At 39.2% G+C, this 23252-nt stretch overlaps 1 protein-coding gene across 3 annotated transcripts in view; it reads right to left on the reverse strand.

The window, feature by feature from the left end:
* Positions 1-21792, reverse strand: part of LOC117304957 (solute carrier organic anion transporter family member 2A1-like) — a 38027-nt gene extending 16235 nt beyond the window's left edge. The window contains exons 1-2 of one of the 3 annotated variants that reach the window (XM_033789614.1): positions 21644-21792; positions 10185-10295 (exon numbers count right to left, since the gene is read on the reverse strand). In XM_033789614.1, the coding sequence (XP_033645505.1) occupies positions 10185-10265 (81 nt within the window). In that variant the 5' untranslated portion in view covers positions 10266-10295; positions 21644-21792. Of the gene's footprint in view, positions 1-10184; positions 10434-21643 lie in introns of those variants that run through there. The other 2 variants (XM_033789615.1, XM_033789612.1) reach the window with 2 other exon arrangements.
* Between the last annotated feature and the right edge of the window lie 1460 nt (positions 21793-23252).

Genomic DNA, 23252 nt, shown 5'->3' on the forward strand with positions numbered 1-23252 from the left:
TTCAGCTGCTAGATTTCGAGACCTCAAATCCTAAACCCGAGGTCTCGAAATCAAATTCGTGGAAAACTACTTCTTTCTCGAAAACTACGTCACTTCAGAGAGAGCCGTTTCTCACAATGTTTTATACCATCAACCTCTCCCTATTACTCGTTACCAAGTGAGGTTTTATGCTGTTAATTATTTAATAGTAATTTATTAGTAATTGCCAATAGTGTCCACTGCCTTTAAGAGTCCAGTATTATTTCCTGCAGGGTATGTGGAACTACGTATTGATGAGACCTATAATTATCGCACCATGTAATTGTGGCGCAATATGCTGCCGATCAGAACAAAAGACCACTTCTCTTTACGATAAGTGCACTAGGTTCTTTTTATAGGAGATGTTAAATTTGCATCGGGGATAAAGAATATTAATTTTGGTTTCTACCCGTACACCGATGTGTGTTAGCACTGTATACTCAGTACTTTCCCGAGTCCTGTGTGTTCTTTTTAAATCGTGCATTACACAACACACGGGACCAACGGCTTTACGTCCCATCGGAAGGACGAAGCAATGGTTAAGTGTTGTCACGACTTTCGTATAAGTTGCATGACCTTGTGTTTGCTGAAAGATATTAATTTATTTATCTACATTGTTTGTTCGTTTGAATTCTGCGGTAACCGCGAAATAGCTCGGTTTTGGTGGCGATGTTACCTACGATCACGTTATTCATTGGTTGTCAAACGTTTTGGAAACACCTATGTTATCTTGGCACAGACGTGCTTCATGCACACAGAAAAAGAAGCAAAATGCCGAGTAACATTTTGTTTGTGTTTCTTTTTGAATCTTGGTCATTGTCAATGTTCAGCTTGGTCGCCGCTGTTTGCTATTAAGGATTGCATTGTTGGGCGCCACCCACCAACTGTGCCACTCTAAACTGACTGTCTGGCCCCACTTCCAGGGTAGGCCTACCGCTCTACACTTGAGGTAGGGCCTACAGCTATGTAAATAACACCAAGGGTTGAAATCAATTCTCACTTCATATACAGGGTGCGATCGTTTAGCTTCCGTGGGTCGACCCCGGTCTTTCCCGATACGTTCGAATAGCTTCGACGGGGCTCACCCGGGTCAGCCCCCAGTGCCCTGCTTGTGGAGTGGGTCACTTTGGGGTTGACCTGAGGTGCGTTACGTCACCACGAGAGCAGTGAGTGATCGTTCGATTAGCTCTTGTCAGGGGCTCACCCGAGCGATATTAGTGAGCACCGCTTGGTCGACCCAGGGAAGCTAAACGAGCGCACACACAGTTTGTTTATTTTCTCGGCAATCTTTGTGTGCTTTGTCCTCTAGTTTGACTACCCCTACTTATCCCCGTCCCGGATAAAAGTTAAACACGTTCTCGACAAAATGCCTGACATCACAAGTTCAATTTGAACAGGTTCAGGGTTTTTTGCATGTACTTGATTGATCCTTTGTTCACTTCTGAATAGTGCTAACATTTGAACAGCCCGGTTGGGTGTTATGTTGTTACCCTAGAAGGGGGGGGGGGGGGGGGGGGTTGGCGGTGGTAGCACATGAATTCTACATTGAAATCCTTGGCGGCTGTCTTGATGTTTTGTTGTTTGGGTTTAGACTTGGAAGGGGCCCAAGTTTGATTTAAGTAAGTGTTGAAAGTGTTCGGTCAATATTTATAGAGTAAACCGTCAGATAAAGTAATGTTAGTCAACGGTGCAATCGAGTATATATACATTGATATTTATCTATGTATTTTGTATGTCTGTAAGAGGCACGCTCTAAATTAAAAATAAATCACTGGTCACAAAATAATTGCCCTTTTTACACAAACAAACTAACAGTGTCCCATGCTACAAATGTTATTTGTTGATAGAAAATTAGTTCGTGTTAAAGGCACTGTACACGTTTGGTAATTTTCAAAGACCAGTATTCTCACTTGGTGTATCCCATCATAAGCATAACATACAAGCATGTGAAAATTTGGGCTCAATCGGTCATCGAAGTTGCGAGAGAAATGATGACAGAAAAAATCAAAAAAATTGTATGCTTTCAGATAGCAATAAAAGACTTCTATCTAGAAGTGCTTATTATAATGGTTAATGGGGTGAGAAAATACCTCTTTCTCAAAAACTACGTTACTTCAGAGGGAGTCGTTTCCAGCAATGTGTTGTACTACCAACAGCTCTCCAATGCTCGTTACCAAGTCAGTTTTTAAGTTAATATTTGTTTTGAGTAGTTACCAAACGTGTACCTTCCCTTTAATAGTTCAAGATTCAAATATTCAACGTTTGGTTTTCAATAGTAGACTACCCTTTTTGTCTGGGTAATTAGGGTGTCACCCAATATTTGGTCTGTACAAATCTACCCTTTGGACTCGCTTCTTACGAAGAGTTTTGCAGACCAGGGTCCAATTTTATAGCGCTGCTAAGCACACAAATTTGCTTAGCATGAAATTTCTCCCTTGATAATGGCAACTAAATTTCCACGTGATTTCCAGGGACAAGCAAACAGCAGCTGAATACCAGTAAGAAAGCAACATGCAACAAATGAAAATTTGCTTGGTAATAGCTTTAATCAAGGAAGGAATTTCATGCTAAGCGTATTTTGTGTCTCGCAGCTCTATGAAATTGGGCCCTGATACTTAACGGAGCGATTGCCTCGATGCCCCATGGTCATTGCCTTGGTGTCCTTGAACTGCTCCCGGTAGATATTTTACGAAGCGCACACGCCTGATTATGTGTACGATGTTTGGCTTGGGGCAGCAAGATTTTCTTTGAGTAGGATTTGAAACTTTGCATGGTGGAAATATGATCAAGGTTTGCGGTTACACAATGTAAAGAAAATATCTAATAGAACTAGGTGGTTCTGAAAAGAACCGTTGGTTTCAACTCGCCGTTTCGATCAGATATAATTATGCTCTGATCGTCTTCTGGAGAAAGCTGGTGTGTCTTTCATCCTTGCCTGACCTGTTCCTTAGAGTGTGTGTGTGTGTGTGGAACCTTACACCAAGTTTATCAACACCCCCGCTCCGACCCGCCCTTCCATGTTTTGTTAATACAGTTCGTGGTTCATTGTAAAGTCGTTCAACGAGAGAGTTTTACTCAAAATAAACGACGCTTCACCAAAATAAACACACTGTATGTAAATGATTACATAAAATTGAAAATGTCAAATATTGTTAGCTTTTGGCAATGGAGGACAACCTAAAAATATATACAATAAAAACTGATTTTTTTTTTTTTTTTTTTTTTTTTTTTGGGGGGGGAAGGGGTTAGCGTGATGGGTAAAGAAAGGGTGGTTAAAAGGAAGGTTCACGTTTGGTAAGCCCTCTTAAAATTAATGGCAACAACAACGTCTAATTATATAAGCCCAAAACAGCTGTTTTCTATTGTAATTTTTTTGAGAAACACTCCACCAATACCGGTACATGAACAGGCATACAAATATCAGTGAATGTGTTCGGTTAAGATTAACAACCAATAGTCGCAGGTTCTTTTTGGACCCTGTCCAAATCACCTCCGGGAAGCGTGTTTAGACGGCTTTACAAACCATTGTACAATTCAATGTTTTTGATGTACGAATTTATTTGTATACATGTGTTATTTGTAGAGCTTTGAGGCTAACGATACAAATCTACACAATTCTTAAAGGGAAGGTACACGCTTAGAAATTACTCCCCCAAAAATATTAACTTAATTATAAAAACTTAATTTGAGCATTGGAGAGCTGTTGATAGTATAAAACATTGTGAGAAATGGCTCCCTCTGAAGTAGCATAGATTTTGAGAAAGAGGTGTGTTTAGACGGCTTTGTGTGTTTAGACGACTTTGTGTGTTTAGCCGGCTTTACAAAACATTGTACAATTCAATGTTTTTGATGTACGAATGTATTTGTATACATGTGTAGAGAGCTTTGAGACTAAATGCTACCGATCTACACGGTTATTAAAGGAACAGCAGTAGTTTCTAGTAAGTTAATTAACAGTTGAAGGTGTCATTTTACCATGGCGGCTGAATATATTTTTGTCTTTGTTGTATGATAGGTTATCGGAAGTTGAGTGGAACTGGGCCCAATTTCATGGCTCTGCTTTACCGCCGAATTCTGCGCTTACGACCGCGATTCCCCGCTTACGTGCAAGCGCCGAATTTCAGCGCTAGCCTTGTAAGCGTAGAATGCCTAGTATCGTGGAGTACGCACGCGCAGAAGCCAAAATTCGCCGCTAACCCGTGAAATAGGCTTGCCGTAAGCACAGAACTCCCTGCTTCCGTAAGCGCCGATTTTGTGCTTACGGTAAGCAGAGCCATGAAATTGGGCCCAGGTTGCCTTTAAATTGCCTGGTGTGGCATGGGGCTTCCTAATGCACTTATTTTGACTTATTTTGAATGGGGAAATTTAGGAACTACAGAAAAGTATTTTCGCCACGAGAATTAAAAAAATCTCCCATACTGTTGGTACACAATACGAATTGATTGTTTTACGTACACGATAAGTTCATGGATTTATCGTATACAAAGTATCGTGATTGGATGCGTACAATTTGAATATTTATTGTATTGTATTTGAGGACAACCATTGCGTTATGACTCGAGTTCAATTATACTTCAAATTCCTGTGATGGTTTTGAATCATTGTCTAATAAATCATGTTATTCTCGTGTAAGTACAGTCACGACGAGAAATGTTGTGCATTCATCAACAGTGCCCAATTTCATAAAGCTGCTAAGCACAACAATTCGCTTAGCATGAAAGTTCTTCCATGATATAAACAGAATTACCAACCAAATTTCCATTTGTTGGATGTTGCTTCGTACTGGTGTTCAGCCTGAAAGTCACGTGTAAATTTGGTTGGCATTCCTGTTTTTATCAAGGGAGAAATGTCATGCTAAGCAAATGTTTGTGCTCAGCAGCTCTATGAAATAGGGCCAAGGTTGACTAGCCTTCATAAACGACTGCATGAGTTTGTTGATCATAATGATTGTGCAGCTAACTGCCATCCTAATTCAACAAACACAACAGCCGTTTAAGATCAATGACGTCTCCTTGGGTTTTGTTCTCTGTTTACAACTGTTCAAGAACCCCACGGTCGTTTAACAAAGCGCTGTAAAGAATTCCAACGACAATCATTTGCTGGTACGACAGTTTATTATTAAGCAATGAAGGTTGGCTTGAGGTCCTTCATTCATCACTTTGACTCGGTTAACACTTTGATTCGCTTAAATTTACTCACACTTTCAAAGTGAAGGTTTCATGGGGTTTTAGAAACGTTCGGTTATTTAAATTCCTTTACAAATGTAGATGTATTATACACATTACAGGCAGTGGACACACACTATTGGTTATATTACTCAAAATAATTGTTATCTTAAAACCCTTCTTGATTACGAGTAATGGGGAGAGGTTGATAGTGTAAAACATTGTGAGAAACTGTTCCCTTTGAAGAAAACGAAGTTTTCTAAAAAAGATGTATTCCATGATTCGATTTTGAGACCTCAGATTTAGAATTTGAGGTCTCGATATCTGAAAGTACACAACTTCGTGTGACAAGGGTGTTTTTTTCTGTCATTATTATCTCGCAACTCAGTTGGGCTGAAGTTTGCACAGGTTTGTTATTTTACGCATTATGTTGAGACACACCAACTGTGATAACTATAGCCTTTTGACAATTACCAAAAGTGTCCAGTGTCTTTAAAGCCATTGGACCCTTTCGGTACAGAAACAAACAAAAAAAGTTCACAGATTTACAAATAATTTACAGGGTTTACAGAAGGTAATGGTGAAAGACTTCTCTTGAAATATTAGTCCATGAAATGCTTTACTTTTTGAGAAAACGGTAAAACAATATAAATTCTCGTTAGCGAGAATTACGGATTTCTTTTAAACACATGTCATGACACGGCGAAACGCGCGGAAACAAGAGTGGGTTTTCCCGATATTTTCTCCCGACTCCGATGACCAATTGAGCCAAAGTTTTCACAGGTTTGTTGTTTTATATATAAGTTGTGATACACGAAGTGTGGGACTTGGACAATACTGTTTACCGAAAGTGTATAATGGCTTATATGTGAGTATTTGTGCATGTCCCGGTCTTTGATTTGAAGAAGAAAAAAAAAATAAGAAAAAAAACGGTGCTCACACTTTTTACACATTGTACTTTCCTGGGGCTCATAACGCTATAAACAAACTTTGCTTTGATGTGCCTCCTTCAACTTGCATTCAAATACTCTGTACCACTGGTAAGTTTATTTTTTGTACAAGGTTATTTTATTGTGATGTACGACTGCCTTTACATCCATTGTGCATTGCCAAGTGTTGTACGAAATAATAATTATGAATTTGACCTTGTTTTTTTGTAGAGGGCCTGCCTGGGGCCGAGTTCCATTGAATTTAAAATGTGTCGGTTCGTTGGTTTCAAGCTTGCAAACTTGACAACAAGAAATCAACTTTTATGGTCTGGGTACTTTTTGTAGGACACAAAATGCAATGTTCACAGGTTTACATTAAACCTACACGGTTTGAATGTCGTAGAAAGCTGCCCTGAAAACATCAGTTGCAGAGGTGCTGTAGTCCCATTGAATTTAAAATGTGTCGGTTCGTTGGTTTCAAGCTTGCAAACTTGACAACAAGAAATCAACTTTTATGGTCTGGGCACTTTTTGTAGGACACAAAATGCATTGTTCACAGGTTTACATTAAACCTACACGGTTTGAATGTCGTAGAAAGCTTCCCTGAAAACATCAGTTGCAGAGGTGCTGTAGTTTTTGAGAAATGATTTTGAAAAAAAAAGTCACGAAAATAATGTTCGTCTCAGTGAGAAACGTATTTTAGTGACATTGTGTCACTCGTTCCTGAAAAGTTACAGCGCCTCAGCAGGTAATATTTTAAGGTACGCTTTCTACTCGTTATCTTCAAACGGTGTAAGTTTTATGTAAATCTGTGGACATTGTGTTTTGTGTTACAAATTGTGCCACAATCCTGTAATGAGCGGTTTTAAAATGATGCACTATCTCTCTCCCTCTCTCTCTCTCACTCTCTCTCTCTCTCTCTCTCTCTCTTGAAGTTTTTAATTGAAATTCACTATAATCTATTGGAACTTGTAGCAAAATGATTTAGATGATATATTATTCAGGCATAATACTTCACGGAGGCAACGTATGCGATAGCCTCCGTGCCCCCCGAGCATTGCCTTGCTGCCCTTAAAATGATCAAGTAGACAATTTACAATTTCGTCATAGGGTTCCCTTTACCAATTGGAGAAAATGCTTTGGTGCCCCTACCCTTTCAAAAAAGAAGAATAATCGGCTTGATAGTTCCAGTCGAAACGAGAGAATGTCTTTAAGAAAGAATCGAATTCCACACCCGGAATGTCATACCCTCTTAAATCCAGAAAAGGGTGGTGGCATTATTTTAATGACAAATAATGGTATGTTAACGATCTTTGAGTCACAAAAATGTACATGTACGGGTTAGGTATTTGTTGGCCGTGCTTTAAGTCCTAAAAAATGCACATCACTGTTGTGTTTAGGCAACGGTGAGTGCAACCATGAATTAGAAGTTATATCAAAGTAAATTCTCAATTCTTTGTTTATTTAAAGACGCTTGATGACTAGTACTAAACTATGACTGTATTGACATTTTTAGCTCCTATGGTAAAACACTGCGGCTGGTGTGTTACAAAAGTAAATTCTCAATTTATATTAAAGGTACACAGGTTGTGGTTCAGAATCAACAGAGTTGTGGTGCAGGACCACAATTTCACTGGACACGTGGACCACAATTTGGTCATTGTCAAGACCAGTCTTCTCACTTGGTGTATCCAAACATGTGCACAAACCTGTGAAAATTGGGGCTCAATATTCGCCATCGAAGTTGCAAGAAAATATTGACAAAAACACCCTTATTCCACAATTAAATTGTGCGCTTTCAGATGCCCGATATTGAATAAAAGGCTTCAGAACTGAGGGCATTTAAGTGTGAAAGTGCCCCTTTCTCAAAAACTACTTTACTTCAGAGAAAGAAATTTCTCACAATGTTTTATACTATCAACAGCTCTCCAATGCCTGTTACCAAGTACATGCTAACAATTATTTTGAGTAATTAAATAGTGTCCAGTGCCTTTAACTGTTTTTATAGGTTGTACGGGGTTTGAGGTGAAGGCACCACTTCAAGTGCGCCAGTGTTACGCGGCGTACACTGGTCATTGTTAGGGTTGGACACTGATAACAGTATCTTGGTTCACGACCGGGTCAGAAAAAGTTCGAAAGAAAATGTTGAAGTTCTTGTGTAAATAACAACATTGTCAATATTTATTTTGGGTTTTTCTCATAACCGATGTGTGTTATCATTGTATACAGAGTATTTTTCCGAGTTTTGTTATAAAAAAAAATCACAGGCAAATATTAATGTTCGGGTGGAGTTCAAACCCACGACTCTTGCAATTCTAGATTTGTGTGATACTAACTAGACTACCGAGATTGCCTGGTAGTTAGAGGCAGTCCGAATCCTTTGTTTTAGCAGCGGGCACTGCAACAACTTAATGGATGTTAAATTTGCATGCGGGGATAAAAAAAAAAACCATTGTTAATGTTGTAAGCATGACCTGATTGGCCTTTCTACTTCTAGGTCATCGTATGGATCAATATTTTACAGATTTTATGATGTTCTTCCCATGTAAGTTCTAAAAACATAACTTTAAATTAAAAAAAAAACGCACAGAAGATGATCAGAGCATGAAGAGCACGGTAGAGTTGAGATCAAAGCATACTGATTGAAACGTTGAGTTTTCAAACGCCAATTCTTTTTAGGGATAACTTTCCGTATGGCGCCACCACTTTTTTCACTCATTTTTACAAAAAGGGATATATCAATCAGGTAAATTAGATACTATATTATTTTATTTCGAATGAAAAAGTGGTGGCGCCATACGGAAACTTTTCCCTTTTTTAAACCATCACGACTCAAAAACACTTACAAATGGTGCCACCGCAAACCTCATCAAACTTTTAAAGACTGCAGTTTCTACTATTTTAACCTAACAGCAATTTTGACAAAAGCAACCATTTTTTTAAACAATAAAACCACTAGTCTACAAATTTACCATAAGCATCAAACTACACGTATAACGAGCTGTCTATGCTGTACGTGACTACACAAGCATGCGTATAGCTTACAAGCTAATTTCTACAATGAATGTTGACTAACACATCAGGCATTAAACTTTCTTGATCTTTTTAAGCAAAAAAAAAACATTTTAGCTGTCCAGTTTTCACTCGAACTCATCAGGTTCAACCTGTTAAGGATTCATTGCTTTTCCTTTTACATGATTTCTGGGTAAAGTTTTTTTTTGAGCGACGTAAGGGAAAATGTCAATATCGTGTCACCACTTTTTCATTTGTAATGAAAGAAATTAGTATGTTATACTCAAATGAGATATTCTTTTCTGTAAAAATGATTGAAAAGTTGGAAGCAGGATAGGGACATATTTCCTGGGAAAATATTTCCTGTATCTTGACACCACTTTTTCATTCTAATTATGAAATTAATCAGTATCTTACACTAAAATGAAATATTCTTTTGAGTGCAAATGAATGAAAAGGTGGTAGCAGGATACGGACGTCTTCCCCAAGGTTAAAAGTTTCTGTAACCTGCCACCACAATTTCATTCTAATTATGACATAAAATAGAGTACTATTTACTCAAATGAAATATTCTTTTGAGTACAAATGAGTGAAAAGGTGGTAGCAGGATACGGGCGTCTTCCCACAGGGAAACGTTTCTGTAACATGCCACCACATTTTCATTCTAATTATGAAATAAAATAGAGTCTTATTTACTCAAATGAAATTGTCCCTTTTTGTAAACAATGGGAGAGAAAGTTGTGTTTAGGATACGGACATATTTCCCTAGAAAACTTTCCAAATTCTGCCACCACTTTGTCACTCATTTTTACGACAATTGATTTGAACAAATGAGAATAGATTCTAATTACTATTGTATCTCATAACGAATCAACAAGTGATGACAGGATACGGATAATTTTCCGTGGTTCTCTTTTGCAAAAGGTTCAAGGTAAAATTTGTTTTCAACGAAGTCCACGATCGGCCTTGGGGTGTGGTTTTTCAGAATGGTGTGAAGATTTCACTATTTACGGCACCTACTAAAAAAAAAACTACTACTACTCAATCTGTTGAACCTTACCGGATTATCTGTTCCAATATCCATGGTTAAGGTTTCATTGTCGACGAAACCAGTGCCGTCGTCTCCGTCCTGGACACCCATGACGGTGCTCCTCAAAACACGGTAAGGAGACTGTTTTTCGAACACAAGTTGCGAGATGTTTAGATAATGTTTTTTACAAACTGAGTCCGTGCGTAATGATGTTGGAGCTCGGGTGCGCTAAGCTTATTATAGCTACTTCTCCCCTTGATGCACAGAGGGCCAGTGTGAATGAAGGCTACGGGCCGGCCTCTGCGGGCCATCCATTCAGAAACAAATCCAAAGCCTTGCTGTGCGCGTTAAGGTGGGTTCTTTTTTATCCTTTGTTGGTAAACAAAAGCTTAAAGCACCCCCCCCCCCCCCACTACCGACCACGGTAATCGTTCATGCATTTTTGTGTAAACTTGTTGAGGGTTATAGCGTCATCAAACACGTGCATTTTTTGTTATAATATTTTTGTATTATGATACCCTTTTTTTCTGAGTAGGTTTATTGGACGCAATCGAAAAGTTCTATTTATTAGGGGGGGGGGGGGGATTAGAGACAGGTTCAAAAATGGATCAAGGTTTATTGGGTACAATGAACAGGGGCCAATTTCATAGCGCTGCTAAGCACAACAATTTGCTTAGCATGACATTTTGGCCTCGATAAAAAACGGAATAGCCAACCAAATTTCCACGTGTTTTTGAGGATAAACAAACAACAATTGAATACAAGTAACAAGCAATATGCAAAAAATGGAAATAATGGTTGGTAATCCTGTTTTTATCAAGGAAGAAATTTCATGCTAAGCAAATTTGTGTGCTAAGCAGTGCTATGAAATTGGGCACAGGACAATTTAATTGAGACTGGTCTTCTTTTTTTCTTTTTTTCTTTACGATTGAAAGTTTTTTAAGTAGGTGGGTAGGGATTTCAGGGCACGCGTCCCGTGCTTTGGTTTCGGCCAATGGTTTATTTTAATAAATGAGTTCGTCTCTGTCTTCTGTCTTTTTTTAAACAATGTAATTTTTGTGTAAATTAACTTCTCATCACACTATCTATCTAAATGGTGTAGTACAGTCCTCTTGTAAGTAGAGTATAGTCGTACTGTAAGGTGCAAAGTGCGCACGCAGTGCTTTCTCTAGGTTAACTTTGTATATTTTGTTATTAGGGGAAGCAGGATTTGGGTTCGCCACACTCCTCAACCTCTGCCCCATCCCTACCCCTCCCTCCCTACCCCTCCCCTTTGTTTTTACATAGAGCTATGTGCTTGATGGTGCTTGGTGTTCCCATTGGACATTTTATTGTTTACCGTTGCCACGCGACAAGTTCTCGTGACTGGCGTTTCTTGCTAATCTAGCTATACCGTGCGTTCCCCCACCTGCGACGTTTGCACACAGCGTATAGTCGCGGTTGTTTCCAGTGCTACGGCTGTTCCCATTGGACTAAGTTAGCGGCTCTGTAAAGTTACCGTGGTTGCGCTGAAAACTTCCGCGACCTCTTTCGACAACATAATGGTGGTATAAATTGTTGCCAGAAAAGACAGACCCCCACCCCACCCCCAAGGCGGCAGAGGATCGATTGAACTATTTGGTCCGACTGCTAGCTTTATGGTAAACTTGAACTGCTCTTGAACAAAGATGCAAAGGTCGTTTTTTATGGTACTCCAAGCTTTTGACAAAATTCGCGGTATTATGTCGACAACAACTCGAGGATTGGTTTAAAGGCACAGTACAAGTTTGGTAATTGTCAAAGACTAGTATTCTCACTTGGTGTATCTCAAAATATACATAAAATAACAAACCTGTAAAAATTTGGGCTTTGGCGTCGAAACTGCAAGATAATAATAATGGAAGAAAAAACACTCTTGTCACACGAACTTGTGTGCTTTTAGATGCTTGACGTCGAGACCTCAAAATCTAATTCTGAGGTCTCGAAATCAAGTTCGTTGAAAATTACTTGTTCTCGAAAACTACGTCACCTCAGAGGAAGCCGTTTCTCACAATGTTTTATACTATCAACCTCTCCCCATTACTTGTCACCAAGTAAGGTTTTATGCTAATAATTATTTTAAGTAGTTACCAATAGTGTCCACTGCCTTTAAACATACAGGCCATTCAGTAATTTGATTGACTCTGAGAAGAGACGTATTTATGATGATTGATTGTCGTTTTGGGTTGGGGGTTTTTGTCAAATAAAGAGCACTTGACCATTCAGGTGACCTACAATATTGTATAAAAAGAAACGCACTGCCGAAGATACGGGTTACATTTGTATCGGTCCCGGTGGCATATATTTTGTGAAGGGTTTTGTATTGTAACACTGCCAACTCCCGTCTTGAGTTGGAGAGTACATTGCATCGCTTTTGAAATAATCCTCCATTAATAATTAATGAGGACTTGTAATGCGCACGTATCCACCCTGCTGGGTGTTTACAACCAAAACAAAACAAGCAAAAAAAGTCACAACAAAAGTAGTCCTTGAATACCTGGAACAATTAAGATAAGTTTTGAGAAGATATTTGACATTTTTGGAACAAAGACAAGATCTCAGACAAAGTGGTAGAGAGTTCCAGATGCGTGGCGCAGCTGAAGAAAAAGACCTGTCACCACAGGGGTGTCGAGATTTGGGTTCAATGAAGAAAAGCGTGGAGCTTGTTTGAAGATTTCTTGACGGAGTGTTAACTTTGAGTAGTTCTAAGAGATAGTTGGGAGCCTTGCCGTTGAAGTGCGTTGTGGACAATAAGCATGCAAAAGGGGGAGATGTGCATAACAGCGTTATTAATAACGTAGTCTCATCTCAAGACAATTACAGTGTTTCAGTACAGAACCCCTGGCTGTGGTGTAAACAAAATTACGCGTCCCGACGGGTTCGTATCTGGGGTCCGGTTCAAGTGGCGATTATTGTTACTTTTGGGTAAGGAGGCGAGGTTCCGGGTTCAAGTGTTCCTGATGGACCCAATCAATAGTTCGTCTAATCACAAGGTCAATACAACATAAGATACACTTGTTTGCAAGTGGCGCATTTATTTTGCTGGTCACTTTTAGTTTACGAGTGGACAGAGCTAGAATTATTATAAAGCGCCTAAACCAAAGGTTTGGTCAGAGGTTCGCTATGGCACAGATGAAGTAAGAAAGCCATTTGTATAGGTCTGCTGAATGAAACAAGTGGGCTTTCAGAAGTGCCTTGAACATGTTGCAAGGATGTTGTGCCCCTGATGTGATTTGGAAGTTTATTCCAGAGTTTGGGTCAACTTATTGAGAAGGCTCTATCTGCAAAATGTGACGTCACTTTGTAAGGGTTACAATGTGAGTTACTATCCCTATGTTTCGTCACACCGGTGTTCTATTTTCCTAGTATAATTAATCCAAATGCTAAGCCAAACCCTCAAAATCACAATGTCTCAATTCTCTCGGAACTTCGACGACCAATTGAGTTCAATTTTTCACAATTTTGTTATTTTATGCATTATGTTGGTATACACCAAGAGAGAATACTGGTTTTTGACAATTTATTGACAAAGGTGTCCGGCCGTATCACCAAACTCATCCTAACTTAGGATTAATCCTAGGACGTAACACGAGTTCAGTTCCGTATCCTTAGACGTTAGGACGCACTGAACCCATCCTAACGTAGGATGTGTTACACGTCCTAACACGAGATTTATTCTAGGGTTTATCCTAGGGTTTCGTGAACTCGACTGCAGTGCCTTTAAGATCAATCCATGCAGTAGACCCACTTGTTTCTTACATGTGTGTACTGCCTTCCAGGTTTTAGTTACTGTTTGGTTTAAGTTTACTCAATATTGTAATTTGTTTGCTTAGATCTGCTTCTGGCTGGTCCAGGTTTTAGAGATTTCCAGACTTTTTAGTGTGTTTTTATAATTGTATTGCTGTTTTTTTAATTTCTTAGGTTTGTTACTGATTAATTACTTACATTAGTTCTTTTTAGCCTTTTTTTTCTTTTCTTAAATTGTTTCTATGTGAAGCGCCTTGAGCGTCTTTTAGGCAGACTTTGGCGCCATATAAGTTTTCGTTATTATTATTATTATGAATCTGTTCATAATTTTTATGGAATAATTTGCCATACAGTCAACCAAGGTGCAGTAATTATGCGCGCTTCACTCACCAACTCGGGTCCACCAAAAAGTTCGCATGTCTTGTTTTCTTTGTGTCTGGTCAGTACTTTTTTGTTTACGTTCTGGGTTCAGCTGTTTTAGTTCAGTAGAAAGGAAAATATCAAAACGTGAAACAATCATGGTGACGCAAATGTCACAGACATTGATTACGGGATCATCGGGAATTACTTTAAACTTGGGCAAAGTTTACCTCTAGTTTTTGGAACCGCTCGATTGTTTAAAGACAGTGGACACTATTGGTAATTTGTCAAAGACAAGTCTTCTCACTTGGTGTACATCAACATATGCATAAAATAACAAACCTGTGAAAATTTGAGCTTGATTGCTCGTGGGAGTTGCGAGATAATAATGAAACGAAAAAACACTCTTGTCACACGAAGTTGTGTGTGCTTTCAGTTGCTTGATTTCGAGACCTCAAAATATTCTAAACTTGAGGTCTCGAAATCAAATTCGTGGAAACTTACTTCTTTCTCAAAAACTACGTCACTTCAGAGGGAGCCGTTTCTCACAATGTTTTATACTATCAACCTCTCCCCATTACTTGTAACCAATTGAGGTTCTATGTTGATAATTATTTTGAGTAATTACGTGTCCACTGCCTTTAAACGCTAATAACGATGTAAATGTTGATGTATTTAAACAATAAAAATGTACTGTGAACATTTTTTTTTGAAAGAGGGTAACGTTCAAACTCTGGAGCAGTTATGTTCCAATATAAAGAATATGTGTTAATAACATGTCTGTGTATACTTGAGATGTGCTTTTGAGAAGAAAAAAAGAAATGTCCTGCAATTTTTATTCTACTACCGCGGAGTAGATTTTCGGATTCTCGGGACACTCAGTTCTGAATTTTGCTTAAAAGGCGCCCTTGCCATACTTCACGTTTTAAAAAAAGTGCTCTACACTTGCCTACTTTGCTAGGCTTGTGGACAAGTCGTTAAATGCATGTTGTGATGATAGCGTTCCGACTCTCTCTCCGCGATTCCCGTGATGCTGTCGGTAGTCTCGTGAGACTGCTGGGTCCCTACGGGCCTACTACTCTTCGCTAGTAGTCGGCAACCAGCAGCTTCGCGAGAGAGGAGTGATCTCGCGAGAGCAGTATTCGATCGCGGAAATCTGAATCAGAGGTTTCGCAAGCGTACGGATAATGGGTGCGTTCGTTTAGCTTCCCCAGGTCGACCCCGGTGTGTGGCGTTTTTTTTTCCAGGACGAACGTGTGCAGATAATTACCCACGTTCGTCCTAGAAAAAAAAACGTCACACACCGGGGTTGACCCAGGGAAGCTGAACGAACGCACCCACAGATACCGATACTGATACGTCGACACTTTGTGTGTTTACGTGACGCGTATCCGCGACTATCGTATTTTGCATACACGTCAATAGCAAAGGATACGGGAGCTCACACACGTCGTGGAAAACGGATTTGCAGCGTTTTAGATGTATTTTTGTCCCAGATCAAAAACATTTCCCAAGGAATTGCATTAACGACTTGTTCGCAAGTCTACCACTATGTGTGCATGTAGAACTATGGGTGCGTTCGTTTAGCTTCCCTGGGTCGACCCCGGTGTGTGGCGTGGTTTTTTTTTTCCAGGAAAAACGTGTGCAGACAATTACCCACGTTCGTCCTGGAAAAAAAAAACCGCCACACACCGGGGTCGACCCAGGGAAGCTAAACGAACGCTCCCTATATAAACCCTAGCAGTGACCATGGCTGGTTGTGCAGACTCAAGGTGCGTGTCGTGTAAAGGTATCCTTCATGACGTGTGTGATATTATTGTCTAACCTTATTTCCAAGGTTCATAGATTTTGTTACTTTTGATGGTATCGATCAACAAAGGTAAAAGAGGGGCATTAAAGGCAATGGACATTGTTACTCATCCTGTGGTGACATTATTCACTCCGGATATTTGGTGATATCTATAAGTGGTGGCCATTTTGAAACAAAATTTCCAACGGTTAGTTTAATGGTTTATTTATATAAAACAGTCGAACGTTTTCAAAAACCTGAAAGGTATCCTCCATGGTCAAATTGAGTTTAAAGGCACTATACACTATTGGTAGTCACTAAAAATAATTGTTAGAATAACAACTTTCTTTGTAACGAGCAATGGAGAGCTGTAAATAGTATAAACACATTGTGATAAACGGCCCCCTCTGCAGTAACGTAGTTTTTTTTTTGAAAAAAATAATTTCCCACTAAAACATTTTAATTGAATTCGAGACCTTAGCTGAGGTTTCGAATTCAAGCATCTGAAAGTACACAAGCCTCTTGCAACTTCGACGACTAATTGAGTCAACATTTCACAGGTTTGTTAGCTAATGCATGTTAAGATACAGCAAGTGCGAAGACTGGTCTTTGACAATTACCTGCAGCCGCTAGGATTAATCCTTGCTGGAGTTAGGACGAGTAAAAAGTCGTCCTAACTTGGAGTAGGACGAGTAACTCGTCCTAACTTAGGATGGGTTCAATTCGTTCTTACGTCTTTGGATACGGAACTTAACTCATCCGAAGTCATAAGATTAATCCTAAAATAGGAAGAGTTTGGTGAAATCGGCAGCAGTGCCTTTAACAAGCAACAACCTCTGAATCTAATTTAGTTTGAAGCATTTGGTGTGAGCTCATTCATGACGGCCATTGCGAGCAGCCAGAAATCTGCAAGGTCATTGCTGTTTAAAGATATACGGGTTTAGTTGTACAGAAACAATTATCATCGACATAGTTCAACCTGAAATCTCACTCCTTATAGAGGCTGGAGAGTATATATACCCGGACCCTCCCCCCCTTCTTAAGATCATCCTAACACATGGGAGTGGTTTGGAAACAATTTAAGACAGCGCCCTCTTTTGTCATTGTTAACATTATTTGAACGATTTGAAGATGATATTATGATACAAAGATTCCCTGAAGTTATTACTTGCTTGAGCTACAGCAGTTTTTGAGAAATGAGTAAAACAATGTCACGAAAAAAATGTCGTCTTAGAAAGACGAACACTGTTTAAGCATACGACTCTCCTGAAAACATCCACACTGTAGTAGAAGTCGGCCAGCGCGCAGTAGTCGCGCAGAGAGCACCGCTGCAACTCGACTATCTCACCGCGTGGGACCAAAAACGACTTGTACACAAGTCTACAATGGGTAGGGATTCATGTCATGGCCAACAACTTGTTCTACAAAGGGTATCAAAACAAGATACTGTGTAAACTGCTTTTTCTATGAAAAGTGTTAACGTCACCTTGTATACAGTTGAGATGCAGCGAGGCTTGACAAGCGTTTTTTTTTTAACAATAAATAATCAAAGCTAACAAAATGGCGACCTTCAAACTTGAATACATCGATCACTTATGACGATGGTTTGGTGACGCGTTCTTTCCGCAGTGTCTGGTTGTGCTGATATACAGGCCAATATAACGCTGCACTCCCGTTGTGACACTATTAGTAATTACTCAAAATAATTATGAGCATAAAACCTTTCTTGGTGACGAGTAATGGGGAGAGGTTGGTGGTATAAAACATTGTGAGAAACGGTTCCCTCTGAAGTGCCATAGTTTTCGATTAAGAAATAATTTCCCACGAATTTGATTTCGAGACCTCAGATTTAGAACTTGAGGTCTCGAAATCAACCATCTAAACGCACACAACTTCGTGTGACAATGGTTTTTTTTCTTCTTTCATTGTTATCTCGCAACTTCGTTGACCGAATAGCTCAAATTTTCACAGGTTTGTTATTTTATGCATATGTTGAGATACACCAACTGTGAGGGCTAGTCTTTGACAATTAGGCAGTGTCCACTACCTTTAATAAAGGGACTGGGGTCGATTTCACGAAGGAGATAAGACTAGTCCTAACTGTCTTAACTTAGGACTAGTCCTAGGATATGTTAAAATGTTATTGTTTCAAACAGCTTCTCAGTAGTCTTTTCCCTTTCTTTTCTTTCTTCCCTTCATCTTACTGTTCCCTCTTCCTTCTTGTCTTTTTCTTCTCTCTCTTTTTTGTTTCCTGCTTTGAGCAGCTTCTTAGTGGGTTGTTGCGCAATATGTGTTATTACTTCCCCATAACGTATAGTCTACATCTATAACTGACTTGCAAGCTATTGTCACTATCACTACTATTTGAGTCCAGTAACTGCAGTGATATATTTCTCTTATTATCTAAGTTCTTAAAATTACTGGTGATACTTGTCAAAAGGTCCCCCGTATAACACCTAGTTTTTACACCTAGAGTCGTGGTTACCAGTTAGCTAGTAGCAATGAAGTACAATGCTCTTTGGGTTAAAGACAGTGGACACTATTGGTAATTGTCAAAGACTAGTCTTCACAGCTGGTGTATCTTAACATATGCATAAAACAACAAACCTGTGAACATTTGAGCTCAATCGGTCGTCGAATTTGCGAGATAATAATGAAAGGAAAAAAAACCTTGTGTCACGAAGTTGTGTGCTTTCTGATGCTTGATTTTGAGACCTCAAATTCTAAACTTGAGGTCTCAAAATCAAACTCGTGGAAAATTACTTCTTTCTCGAAAACTACGTCACTTCAGAGGGAGCTGTTTCTCACAATGTTTTATACCATCAACCCCTCCCCATTACTCGTAATCAAGTAAGGTTTTCTAATGATCATTATTTTGAGTAATTACCAATAGTGTCCACTGCCTTTAAAATCTCTCACACACAGGGCCCACCTTCATAACGTGCATTTTACTAAGCAACCAAACTTGCTAATCACAAACAAGTAATGGCTGAACAGAAACAGGTTACTATAGCCAAGGTTTCATTAAGCTTGCACTGTTGTAACTGATGGTGCCCCACTGAAATTTTGCTTAGCAAAGAAATTCTTCGAGCATTTTTTTTTTTCTGCAACAACACTAAACAGCCTTTTTAAAAATGTTCCAAGCGCTCCCCATGCATTCATACCCAAGTTGGGGGCCCTTTTTGTTGACACCATGCATGGGGTGACAGACGCACCCTAGCCCCCCCCCCCCTCCTTTCAGAGCAAAACTCTTACCAGCCTTGGACCCTGCACAACTTTGAGAAGTTCCATTGTGCATAATAGCTTCGACAAAGGGATCCAAATTCAAATGCGAAACGAATAATCAGTGCGTGACTTCGGGGCCGTACCGTATGGATACAAATTGAAAAGTCGCGTGACGGTGGTGGGATTTTGGTTTTCCATTCTCATGAGAAAGTGCACTTTCTACGCGATCAAAGGTCGAACAAAATTCATACAACATACCAACAAACTATACAAATGTTTCCCATTTAGTTATACATCTTGAATTGTTTTGGTATGGGTAGAAATTAGAGCAGTTTGGTGAGATGGTTATGGAAAAGGATATTATTTGATTTTGTTGTTTACAGAATTTGCCAATTCATTACAGCTGAGGCCTATCCGTTAGCTTATTTTCTACACTAATGAATGCCAGTAAACACTGATCCATTGGTATATAATTCAACAACCAAACTATTCAGCTCATTGGTGGCTGGTTTGATCCCACGTCAAGTTTACTGGTGCCGCCATTATGGCAAGATGAATCAATTACTACCGTTCTGGAAGAAAGTGTTTTTTATTCCAACCATTATGAAACCCAAACGCTAACATAATTTTGCCGTGTAGGCATATCTTGTAAATGCATTGGTACACCACGGTCTTCTAACGCGCAGTTTATGATCGCATTGGTGAGTCTGTGTAGCGCCCTCTTTTGGTAGACAAATGCACAGGCCGATTAAAGCCATTATACACTTTCGGTAAACAGTATTGTCCAAGGCCCACACTTCGTGTATCACAACTTCTATATCAAATAACAAACCTGTGACAATTTAGGCTTAATCGGTCATCGGAGTCGGGAGAAAATACCGGGAAAACCCACCCTTGTATCCGCGCGTTTCGCCGTGTCATGACATGTGTTTAAAATAAATCCGTAATTCTCGTTAACGAGAATTGATATTTTTTTACTGTTTTCTCAAGAAGTAAAGCATTTCATGGAATAAAATTTCAAGAGAAGTCTTTCACCACTACCTTCTGTAAACCCTGTAAGTTATTCGTAAATCTGTGAACTTTTTAAAACAAATTCTGTACCGAAGGGTCCAATGGCTTTAAGAGAGTTTAGAGTAAAACTAAAATCGATCATCAGCCTGTTGCAAAGAGGATTAGGCCTACACTGTCTGAAACACAATAAATATATTCTTTTCTTTCTTTTACTAAACTGCAGGTATACTTGGTGCTTCCCATGTGTTTGGCAGCATGCATATTGCGCATTCAAATGCTTTGAGTCTTTGGGTTATAGAACACTCAGTCCTTACAAAAAGAAACTTACCCAAATCCAACTTGCGGCTAAGATCTAAGAACCTGGGCCCAGCAAACGATCTAAAATGTTAAGCTAGCAACCGCTCGTGAAATAGGTTCACGCTTAAGCAATTAGTTTTGCTACGTTAAGCAAAAAAAAATATTGCTTACCGTTAAGCAGCCCTACGAAATTGTATTGGATGTCAATGTGTGTATTGGATGTCAATGTGTTCAATGGGAGACTTTCTGGGACGATTGAGGGCAGCAGACTTACCGGGTAAATCCATTGTTCTCAGAATTATGCGCATGTTCAGAACTACGTAAACAATGGAAATTTACCCGGTATGTCTGCTGCCACCTAGCGTTGGAAAGTCTCCTATTGATATGCGACTTCAACATTTGTGGTGACTATAATAGGTCGAATACTCACTCGAGCTAATTCTGCTGGTAATATTGTTATCCGGCTATGTTTCCCCCAAAAAAATCGTGATTTTTTCGACTACGCGGTAACTCAGTTGAATGTTAGTTCACACTCACACGTCGGGGAAAAAGATTCACTACGACCCTTGAACTCAAGCAAAGGTCTTTGAGCAAACTTATTAAAGTCGTTGCAGGAAAACGCCGCTGTGACGAACAAAACAATATCCACGGTAGTTTGTTCGGCATAATACTGTGTTCGTTCGGTATACAGAGATATTCGACGCCGACCGATCGAAGCCAAGAAATTTCGTGCTTTACAGCACATCATTTTACATCACACTTACTAAACTTACGATCCAAATAGATCTTGCAATATATAAATCATTTAAATAATATGAGTATTACAAAAAACACCGGATGTAACAAACATGATAAACAATGTTAATCAAACTTAAACTCCAATTCTAACTGAAATTCTATTGGGCCCTGTTACATTTTGTAAAGGTCTATTATGTAGCTTCGGCAAAAGGGTTCAACTTCAAATGCAATGTTAATCAAAGTTAACTCATGAAAACCAAATCACAGCCTCCGCTACCATGTGCAGAACTTATAACAATCTTACCTTTAGAAACAAGCTTTCAACAAACAATACACGTGTTTTCCTTTCCTCCAAACTTCACAACTTGTGTTTCTTTCTCGCCAACAAGTTCTCCGAGACTTATAAAGGAAGGCCGCACGACCACTGGACGTTGTGTCCTTAAACTCGACTTTAGCCCAACTAAATCACTCTGGATGCAGGTACCAAATGTTAAATACCAAGAGCTGAACAGCCAAGTACCAGCATTTTAAAAACAATCGTTTTACATCAACGAATCTCGTGGCTGTGATTTTGGTTGAAAGTGTTAATGATAAATTCCCCTACCAGCACATTGTGTCCGAGGAAGCTTTTTGTAAAAAAAAAAAACTTGTTGAGAAAAACCAAGTGTGTAAGGTATACGTGATAATAGTAAGGCCAGTTTTTGGAGATGTGCCTCAACTGCTTAAAGGGAAGATACACGTTTGGTAAATTATTTTAGTGAGAAATTACCTCTTTTTAAAAAGCTATGCTACCTCAGAGGGAGCCGTTTCTCACAATGTTTTATACTATCAACAGCTCTCCAATGCTTGTTACCAAGTCAGTTTTTAAGTTAATACTATTTATTGTTTTGGGTAGTTACCAAAAGTGTACCTTCCCTGAAAAGCAGTAAATTATGTAAAGCATTAAACAACGTTTTGCTTAGCGCAAAATATATGGAGAATACCAGCCACCGATTGTAAATGTTACAATGTATTTTGGCTGGTATACGTTACTTTAGTATAAGCATTGGAAACTCATTTCGCGACAATGAAGTATAGTTGAAGGGAAGGTACACGTTTGGTAATAACTCAAAACAAATATTAACTTAAAAACTGACTTTGGTAACAAGCATTGGAGAGCTGTTGATAGTACAAAACATTGTGGGAAACGGCTCCCTCTGAAGTAACGTAGTTTTTGAGAAAGAGGTAATTTTTTAATAAAATATTATAAGACTTCTAGCTAGAAGTCTTTTATTCCTATCTGTGAGTACACAAATTCGTCCAACAAGGGTGTTTTTTCTTTAATTATTTTCTCGCAACTTTGATGACCAATTGAGCCCAAATGTCCACAGGCTTGTTGTTTTATGGTTATGGTGGGATACACCAAGTGAGAACACTGGTCTTCAAACGTGTACAGTGCCTTTAATAACGTGAAGGTAATGATTTAGCCTTAAAGACTCATCTATAGGTTCGTAATGTCAGGCCTTTAATTTTGTTTTGTTGTTGAACTTCTAATACGTAAAATTTTCTTGGCGTTAATTTTAGGAGTGATAACCAAACGTAAGCATCCCCTTTATCAAGCTAATGCAGACACTTGAGAAGTTACCAGGGCCAAATGTCATGGCTCTGGTTCTGCTTACCGCCGAATTCTGCGCTTACGCTCACGATTCCCCGCTTACGTGCAAGCGCCAAATTTCTGTGCTAGCCGTGTTAGCGTAGAATGCCTGCAGCCGATTTCACGAAAAGCTAGGATTAATCCTATCTCGAGTTAGGACGAGTAACTCGTCCTAACTTAGGATTAATCTTAAGGTTTGCATGCTACAGTGCAGGGCTGGGACTCGTCCTAAGTCCTAAGATTAATCCTAAAGTTAGAAAGAGTTTGGTGAAATCGACGG

This window comes from Asterias rubens, chromosome 22 (assembly GCF_902459465.1).
Source record: "Asterias rubens chromosome 22, eAstRub1.3, whole genome shotgun sequence".
NCBI classification, from domain to species: domain Eukaryota; kingdom Metazoa; phylum Echinodermata; class Asteroidea; order Forcipulatida; family Asteriidae; genus Asterias; species Asterias rubens.